Genomic DNA, 9,937 nt, shown 5'->3' on the forward strand with positions numbered 1-9,937 from the left:
ATCGGATTCTTGGTGTTGCCTCCTTTGACAGTATCACAGTATCACCTTAAAGCACTTGTTGCAGGCTGCTGAGTTTGCATATTTTGCTGTGAAGTACAGCCAGACTTTTGACCGCTTCGCCTTGGACATTTTTAATCTGTAGCTCCGCTCTAAAAGAACGTACGTACCTGGGCCCGCCTACTATCCTCGGAAACGTAAAATGATTGGCTAGAAGTGTATCACAGCTCAGGAAAAAAAAGCACCGAAATAAAGCACCGAAATGTGCGCTGCTTTTTGGTCTGGTTACTACCGTTTATGTCAGAACCGACACCGGTACCCATCCCTAGTCAAACATATCTCTAATTAATTACTCCAAGTCATTCTCAGCCTGAAACAACATTCCTGTCATGAGATCAAAGGTGCAATCAGTTTTTGGCATTCCTTTTTTGCAAAATCCAGGAAATCGCTTTTTATGTTAAACAGAATACCTCACTGCATCTGACACATCCATGGAAATTGGGCGTCTTCCTCTTGATCAAGGAAAATTGCTTTTCACACATATCCAATAAATTAAAAATGTAATGTATAAAACAATATTCTTAAGAAATATACGCACTATAATGATCTAATAATTTAATTAATATTGCTTTAAATTTATATGGAATCCCATAAAACAGACCTAAATGCCTTAAACTGGAGACAGATTAAAAAGGTGCATGGTACAAAGTGCTATTACTGTCCATCTAGTGACTTAGTGCCTATTGGACTGATATTGGAAACTAAGAACTGATTTCAGTATTGCTGTTGGATATAACAGGTGGTCTCTAATAAATTTAAGTAATGTTTATGCTGTACAATCAAACAGAAAATGATGATAAACTTTTTAAATCGTGAACACTGCAGTTGTTTTCTTGATGACTCTTCAACTTTTACTGATTGATGCAGAACCACAGCTGGAAGGCAGTAAAATCCACCAAGAGAAGGTGGCAGTACCCGCTTATCACGATCACGTGTCCTAAAGCTCACAATTGTTAAAGCGATAGAGAACACTTCGACAATTATGACTTTCATGAAAATATATTGACTCTAGACAATGACAGGCTCTTAGGATACGAAGCGTCTTCTTCTCCCCCAAGAGAAGCAGCACAAATAATAACATAAACAGCATGGCTGCCAATCAGTGTTTAATATGGACTCGATTCAGTCTGAAGTAATTGCTGCAAAGCCCACTCACTGGTCGCAGTATGCGGTGTGCCTCTCGCAGGGTTTGGCTCACGTCGTCCACAGAGCAGAGCACCAGGGTACAGACTACAACATCTATCGAGTCGTCCTCCACTGCCCTCAGGTCCTCCCCCGACGCCACCACAAATCTCTCATATCTCAGGTGATCGTTCTTGGCCATAGTTTCTGTCAGATATTTCTCAAAGTGCGGGTTGGGGTCAGTACAGATCAATCTGCTACCAGGCGGATAAAACTCAAAATTTGCACCTGTGCCGCAGCCAATCTCCAAAATTGTGAGCTGCCCGCCAGCCTTCTTGAACTCTGGCAAAACGCAAAACAAATCCTTCTTTTTATCGTGCATCTTCTTATTGTACGATTTCGCCATCCGATTTATACAAATTGGGAAAATACGCTTGTATATTCCGGACAGGCCGACGGCGTGAATCAGGTGAAGCGGAATGCATAATATATTTACTACAGAGCTCAGAAATCTCATTACAGAAGTCATTTTTGTGGAGCACGACGGTCGTGCAGCTAAGCCGCGTAAACAGCAGCGAATGATCGCGAGATAGGAGGTCAGACGGGAAGTGTGTCACGCTTTTCTAAATAAAAGTCTACATAAAAAAAGCTATCAGGTTACAAACAGTAGCTGCAAGCATGCAGGAAACAGTCATCAGAACCCAGCCCTAATACTGATATGAACCTAAGGCAGGCACTAATAAAATTATGATAAATATATATATCTGTAGGTGGCGGTAGTGCTGAAGTTAACCTGCTCATATTTCAATATTACTGCATATCAGTACAGTGTAATTCACTGGTAACAGGCCAGTCTCAGACAATATATCAGACTACTGATATATCAGTGAAACTTTAATGGACATGGGCATATCCATTATGGTGGAATCATGTTTTTGACCACCCATCCTTTATCACGTTTTTATAAGATCATTTTTTTCCTCCATCGACTTCTCAAAAATTGTCGAGTCATGTCAAAAAAGAGAAAGAAAAAGAGTTTATCCCCTTTTCAATTGTCTGTGAAGGTTCTCGCTCATCCAGGTCATTGCAGTCTTTCACCCCTCATCTAAGACGCTTCTTCAGTTAAATTCTGATGTTTTACTATGAAAACTGACCAGGTTATAAAATACAATCTCAGATGAATGAACAGCACATGATGGACTACACTGGGTCATTATTTATTTTAGTAACTTCATAGGCAAGAGTCTCTGAAGATGAGGAACAGAATAACAAACACCAAAATACATTTGTCACTTTAGCTGGATACAAAATCAGTATTATACACCGTTTGTGTCTTTTTAGTGTTTATCTTTTCTTTTTACAACACTAAAGGATCACTCTAAGTTGACCGGCACTTTTTATCTCTGCTGGTCACATGACAAAGGAGAGGAAAGTGAGTTAAAGTTCAATGTATTCTGAGCGGCGCCTCAATGTGTCTTAGTTTGAGATCAGAGACATTGGCTCCCTTCACATAATTCTATGTTTCCCGGCTGATCTCACATCCATCACCAAAGTAGAACAACACAGACTTGAGAATGTGCTGAAAGAAATACGTCCAAGTCGAGGTGTCACCAGCCACGTGCTCTAAGAAGAAGAGGGCTCCACCCTGCACGACAAAGATTTAACATGTAAATTACAAATTATAATAACTAACAAAGTTTTATGGACCCACATGCAGGAGCAAAATATTTACAGCCTCCAATGCTGATAAATAAAAAAAATAACAGTTCAAAAGCAAAGTGCAGCACCAGGAAACAAACATCTAGAAATACAGGAAATGCAAGAATACACAACTAAGAGAGACAACATGACAAAGCAAAATTAGGTCCCTCTCTCTCTGAAAACAGGACAAAGGTATATAACCTAACATGAGACACAGAGTAACCATTACCAAAAGCTAACTAACAAATACAGAGTTAGACACACATATAAATGCAGAACCTTTATACTGAAAGAAACATAGGGGAAGGCTGCAAAACAAGCAAGAAAACAATTACTATAAAAGCTATTAATAAACACAAATTCTACTAGTTAGTAAAACCAGTTCCAAATCAATTATTTTTCTCTCTGGTAAAATCCATATTTTATAACAATCTTTTTTTTTTAACCATTTACTACTAAACTACATTTACTACGTAACTTGCAACACAATTACTATGAAGGTTGACATGAAATTAAACTGCAAATGAAAAACTTAATTTAAATGGCGAGCAGAACTGTATATTGTCTAATCCACTATGTTCACAAAGAGGGAAGATTCAATTGATGTCAAAAGTTAAAAGAAAAAAAAACTTCTGGTGGACTGCTCCAAGATTAAGCAGGAAGTTGATGTGGAAAATCAAGAACATTTTGGCTTAGCCGAAGACTGAAGGGTTAAAGAGGAGAGAGCAGGTCAGATAAGTGACTGCAAAAATGGCTACTGAAGCTGGCTTTGCAGGCTCTATCGCTCTTGTGCCCGGTGTGCCTTTTAGGTGAAACCAGCAGACACTGGAGATGTGGACAGAACTGCACGTGTGCACCAGGAAAGCCTCCATGCTAATGTGAAAATTCTGACATATAATGTCAAGGCTGACTGGGAAGCCTTTTATTCACAGTTTCAATTTTAAGTCCAGGCTAATGGTACTGAAGGAATGCACCTAAGCTCACATGGCCACTTCCAGTCAGAGTGACTTAGCTTGTGGTCTCTTCATGACATTCTTGTGCACAGTGCATCTTTCAATGGGGCTTTTGAAGCCTTTGGATTTGTACTGGACAGGATGAAGGCAGGAAGGCAAAAACATCTACATAAATGGTGCTTCATGTGACATAAGGCCATGTTAGTAGGCCACAGGCTAAGGCACTGATGCTGTAAGCTCCGTAGAATGTGGAAGGGATTGGCCCACCCTCAGATGTATTCAGGACTTAAAGAGGGGTTTCTGTACACAAAAACTGTGCTCCTTTCTATAGTAAGTAGATCAAAGAACAACAGTGGAAGAGAAACCCCTTACAAGCTTTCTGTAGTTCGATGGAAGCCCAAAAATCTCTTTAAGGTTTCACTTCACTACAGATGACTTAGTGGAGGTCCCAGTGCTTTACTCACTTGAGCCCTTCTTCCTTTTGGTCTCGATATGGATGTCAGCAGTGTTGGATCAGGAGCTCTTGAACACTGCAGGTTTTTTTGAAGAGACATCAGCCAAAAGCTTACTGCTATGGATGCAGCAGAGTCGAGCCGGATACATGAAGATGATGTTCACGTCAAACTGGTACTTGTGTGAGATTACCATGGTGTCTCAAGCTCCAAAGGGACTCTGGTTGGTGTTTGATTGTTTATGTTAGTGTAATGCTGGTGAGAGCCACCCACAGGAGAAAAGAAATGGCAGTTGCTCATACCACCGACCTGTGGGAGATGGCGCTCCAGGTGATGTCCATCTTCAATGGTTTCCTGCAGGGTACCCCAATGGAGAGAGTGGTGAAAGACATCCATGGTCTTTTCCCCCAAACTATGAGGGGAAACCACCATGCCCTCCCAGCTATATAGAGTATTTCACTAATTACATCAGGGGTCGGCCCTGAGCCCCTTGCGCTCGTAATAGACATGCTGAGAGATGAGGTCAGGCAGGCGTCTCCATAGAGTATGATGTTTGCAGATGATATTGATCTGTAGTGGAAGTAGGGAGTAGGTGGAAGAGAGCCTGGACAGGTTTGAATAACTGGGGTCAATCATCGAAAGAAATGGACAATTCAGGAGACAAGTGAAGAAGAAAGTGTAGGATGGTGTGGATGGAGACAAGTGTTAGGGGTGACTTGTGACAGAAAGACAGATAGTGGCAAGAGCAAAAAGGAATGTTTGCAAGGTGAGACCTAATATATGGTTTGGAGGAGGAAAAGAGGAAGACCACAGACAAGTTTTATGGATGTAATGAAGGAGAACATGCAGAGGGGGGAGAGAGGGTGATATGGAGCAGATGATCTGCTATGGTGACCCCTAAATGGACAAGAAGACAAAGATGAAGAAGATTTGTCTGTATTTTCAGTGCTTAGAGTAAAACCATCTATGCATGGTTACAGATTTAATTTCACATTTGCATATATGGTTACACACACATTCCAAATTACACATGAACAAATCTCTGTAAAGATTTACAAATATATTTTCACATTTCTGATCACACATACATGAATCAGAATACACACACACACAAATCCACACAGAGATCAAAATGCACACACACAAATAATTTTGCTAGAATAATAGCCCCATAGTAGAGTCCACCATGTGAAACTAGCAGATTAGCCTAAAATACAACCTCAGATGACCAAAAGCACATGACATATTACATTGTCTCATTATTTATTTAATAATAGCACCCTTTTTGTTTCCAATAAGAGGAATTAAGAAGGTAAATAGCAGCCAGGTGCTGCTAATCAAATGCATTCGATTAACATGTCATCAATAAGTGTGGACACCCATGGAAACAGTTTTGGCAGTTTGTTGGTCTGGAGCAAAGCCTCGACCTCAACCCTAATGAAAATTTGAAGCTTGAACTTAAAAGCCAGGTCTGTACCAGAAACCAACCAAATACTGAAATTGTCAATGGCTACTATAACTGTCAGATTTAACCAAATATTAGCGGGGATGTATTGTATTGTTGAGGCTATATGTGCAGTTTTGACCCTGTGTGGATTTGGGAAAATCAAAAATAAATTCATGCTTTTGCACCCCATTCTTGTTTTTTAAAGTCAACATAGATGTATGCTGTGCAGTCATTCGACCCAGGAAAACAGTTCAAGGAAATTATATAAAGCCCAAAATTACATTCATGCCAATGATGATGGTAGGAAAACTTCTAATCACAACTGTAGAGCTATAAATGTCTTTATTTTTGTAATTCTTCTTTGTCAAAAAACACAATGGCATGATTTCAATACGCTTCTTTAACCCCTTTGCAAAGGTAAATAAAACTAATAAAGATAATTTGGTTGTGTGTACATCCTTTTTTTCAGATTTCATCAACCAGCTGTCAAGATGGTGGCCCAGAGATGATGATTTGGGCTTGTTTTGCACCTGGGCACCTTATAGTCACTGAAATGACCATGAACTTCTGTGAGTATCAATGTATTCTAGAGTCAAATGTGAGGGCAAATCAGCTGAACAAGAAAGAACTCAAGGTGACATAATGTCCCAGTTAAATTCCAGACCTCAATCAGATTGAAATGCTGCAGGACATTAAAAGGGCTGTGCCTAAAAAACACCTACACGACTTATTGAACTAAAGCAATACTGTAAAGAGTAGAGGGCCAAAATTCCCCTACAACAATGTGAGAACCTGATAAAGTTATACAGGACAATGATTGTTTCAAGATATTTCCTCTAAAGGTGGTTCTACAAGCTACTGAGTCATGACATGTACCTAGTTTTTCCAAACACTGTTTCTAATAATGACACTGTAAAATAGTTCATGTATTGTTGTTCATCTATTCATTTGATGTGTTTAAACAATTTGAGAACCTGCCATGGACCTGATTCGTCTTCTTTTTTAAAAAAAAAAAATGTCCTAATGTTTAAAACCTTACAGCTGCTTCAGTTTTTTAACAGGTGCATTTTATATGGCAAAAATTTGTCTCTAGGTTTTTCAATCACATAAACTCCCATGTTGTGTGGTTTACACTGAAAAGAGTCATGGTACTGAACCAAACAATACACTTACAGGTTCATAAATGAAAACATCAATCAAAAAGAGCCGGAAGTGAAGAATTTAGTCAATGTTTAAATTTTGGCCTGTTTGTCACTAAAAGCAAAATCTGTCATAGACTAAAATTATTAGGGCCCGAGCACTAAAAGTGCGAAGGCCCTATTGTATCTTATTATTATTATTATTTTTATTTTTTTTTTAATTTATTTATTTATTTTCATCGAAATGAATTGCCTTTTTGAGGGCTTTAACATGCTCAAAAACTCATGAAATTTTGCACACATGCCAGGTCTGGTGAAAAATTTCGTATTTTAATGGTTTTACATATGAGCACTGGGAAACCTATGCCTTGTTAAATGCAGCCCTACGAACACATCGTTTGAGCTACATACATACATGAAATCTGGCACACATGTGTATCATACCAAGACGAACAAAAAAGTCAATTGGCCCACTGACGCAAACCCAACAGGAAGTCCGCAATTTAGAAGTGAAGGTGACATTTTGGCACTAATTTTGCTATTTCCATGCCTCGAACTTTTGCGAACTCCTCCTTGGGATTTGGTTGTATAAACTTCATTTTTGGTCAGTGTCAACTACACACCTGGGCCATGTTAAATTGCGGAGCTTTTGAGTTTTCATGATACGGTGAGGCCGTGGTGCCACGGCGAATTTCGATGTCTCGCCATGAAAATCTTATTGCCTCTCATTCTGTCATACATTGTCCGATTTGGACCAAAGAGCACACATATGGTAAGGCTCCATATTTGACATCAGAGACAGCGCCACCTAGTGGGAACAGGAAATGTCATGTTTTACACTTTGGGGTACGGTATTGTGATGGGTGACATCTGCAGCCTCAAATTTCTCCAGGAAAGCCTTAAGGAGTTGGTCTTGGGTTACAGAGAAAACTGTGACTTTTCGCCAAAGGGTGTGACCCCGAAAGCATGACGAACTTTGATGTCTCGCCATGAAGAAACAAATTAGTATAACTCACTGAAATCCAGTTTGATCAGTACCAGACTTCACAGGCATGATGTCAGACCCGCCCTGAACAGATTGATGTGCCAGATTGTCAGGAATACGCAGAGCACCACCTAGTGGCAACAGGAAATATCATGGCTTTAATTTTGTTGTACTGATTTTCACAGGTTCATCATGGCCACCTCAAAAGTGGTGAATATCACCATCAGTCCTTCATGATGCTTCAGTGCGAAAATTGTGACTTTAAACTGAACAGCGCGCCCTGGTGGCAACGCGGTTCACCATGGAAAATAAAGTTGCTTTTGAGGGGCTTGGAAAGTTTAAAAAGTCTTGAAATTTGGCCCACACCTCCAATGTGATGAAGGCTTTCTTGTTATGTGATCATTTTTAAGGAAAATGGTAAAATGGCTCCACAGTTCCCCCTAAAAAATGTCAAAACATCAGCCCCTGCTCTGTGTTTTATGTATGAGTCTGAAACCTGGTAAGCTTATGGAAGATATCAAGATGTACAAAAAATTATCTTGGAGCAATATCCCAAATCCAACAGGAAGTCAGCCATTTTAAAATTAATGTGTAATTTTATCGACATTTTCCCCTCTTTTCAGGCCTCATACTTTGACGAACTCCTCCAAGGGATTTCATCAGATTGAACAATTCTCCAGTGTGTGGAATCTAAAGACCTTTTTGATGTTGAATTGCGAAGCTTTTTACGTTCAGGGAAACGGGGTGGTCATGGTGGCATGTGGAGTTTCAATCACTCGCCAAAAAGCAGTAATCTGCTGTCACTCAAAAACACAATGTCCAATCTCTCCCAAAGGTTGCAGGTGTGATGAGAGTCGAGCTCGGAAATGTTTGATATGCCATTTGTCAGTAATGGTTAGAGCACCACCTAGTGGGAGGACTATAATCATGATTGAATGAGATGAAATGTTAGCTGGTTGTTAAATGCATGAATTCCATCAATGTGACATCAGATCGGAGGTGCTGGTTTTAGGTGTTGGGCGTGGCTCGACGCGCCGGGGGTGCGAGGGCCCTCATAACGCTGCTTGCAGCTTTAATTTAATTTGTTATTAATAATGTGATTATTTTGGGGAACAGCACAGATGGTGTATTTGCGGATGTTTTTATTATTCATCCAGTTTTTCAGCAAGTGAAGACATGTATAAAACTCCATGTTTGGAGTTTTATACATTCTGGTAGCAGAATGTGTTGCTGTTCACATGTAACTTGAGAAGAGCTTCTCGTCTACAGTACACTATACAAATAATTTACTCGGGACATCTATATCCCATGCTTAGAGTTTTTTAAATGGCTCACTTATTTCCAATAGACATTAAACTGCAGTTCTTTAATGCTCCACTAGATAGAGACATTGTTAGCTCACGACACTTCCTTCATAAACTCCCCCAACACTGTGATTTGAAGGGTGAGGAATATAGACAACATATTGCAAAACATGTGTGGCTGAAAGCAAGTTACAGGTAAGAATTTTGTAATCTACAGGGTTGTGTGTTTTTTAAAAAAAAAAAAAGTCTCATAGGGGAATGACGGCACACTTAACCATGTGAGGTCCATGTGCAGTAAAGACAGTAAGTCTATTTTCTATATTTAACATAAATTGCACAATTTCCAGTCATTTTTGACAATTTCATAAACAAAACAGTGTATTATTGTGTTTAAGTAAAACCTTAATCATCAAATTTATTTCACAGTGCTGGTGATTTTTGGTTAGCCTGCTATGGGGCTCCAAAAGCTCAAACCCAGTGTTTTAAATTAATCAAGTCTTGAAACAATTCTTAGAACTCTAAACAGCATGGTTTACAGTTAATTTTACTGCTTGTTACAAGGTTTGGGAGCTTCGTTGAGGTTCTCCATCAGATAACTGTGCACATAGAATTTTGAAATGATTACATCCAATAGAAAGTTGAGCTTTAAAGCTGTTAGCTCGGAGGTGGTTGTTCCAGTTTTGAACAGCTGTAACAAGATTGATGCTAGTCTGTTTATGTTGTACACATTACATGTGTGAGAATCACACACACACACACACACACACACACACACAC

The 9,937-nt window shown here is 39.5% G+C and overlaps 1 protein-coding gene across 1 annotated transcript in view; it reads right to left on the bottom strand.

Moving 5' to 3' along the window:
- LOC102296984 (methyltransferase-like protein 7A) overlaps positions 1 to 1,783 on the bottom strand; it is a 4,547-nt gene extending 2,764 nt beyond the window's left edge. Inside the window, exon 1 of the mRNA XM_005924901.3 lies at positions 1,214 to 1,783. Within this exon, the coding sequence (XP_005924963.1) occupies positions 1,214 to 1,708 (495 nt within the window). The 5' untranslated portion in view covers positions 1,709 to 1,783. The remainder of the gene's footprint in view (positions 1 to 1,213) is intronic.
- Positions 1,784 to 9,937: the final 8,154 nt, after the last annotated feature.

Source organism: Haplochromis burtoni, unplaced genomic scaffold (assembly GCF_018398535.1).
Source record: "Haplochromis burtoni strain Fernald_Lab_line unplaced genomic scaffold, NCSU_Asbu1 Contig_79, whole genome shotgun sequence".
Taxonomy (NCBI): Eukaryota; Metazoa; Chordata; class Actinopteri; order Cichliformes; family Cichlidae; genus Haplochromis; species Haplochromis burtoni.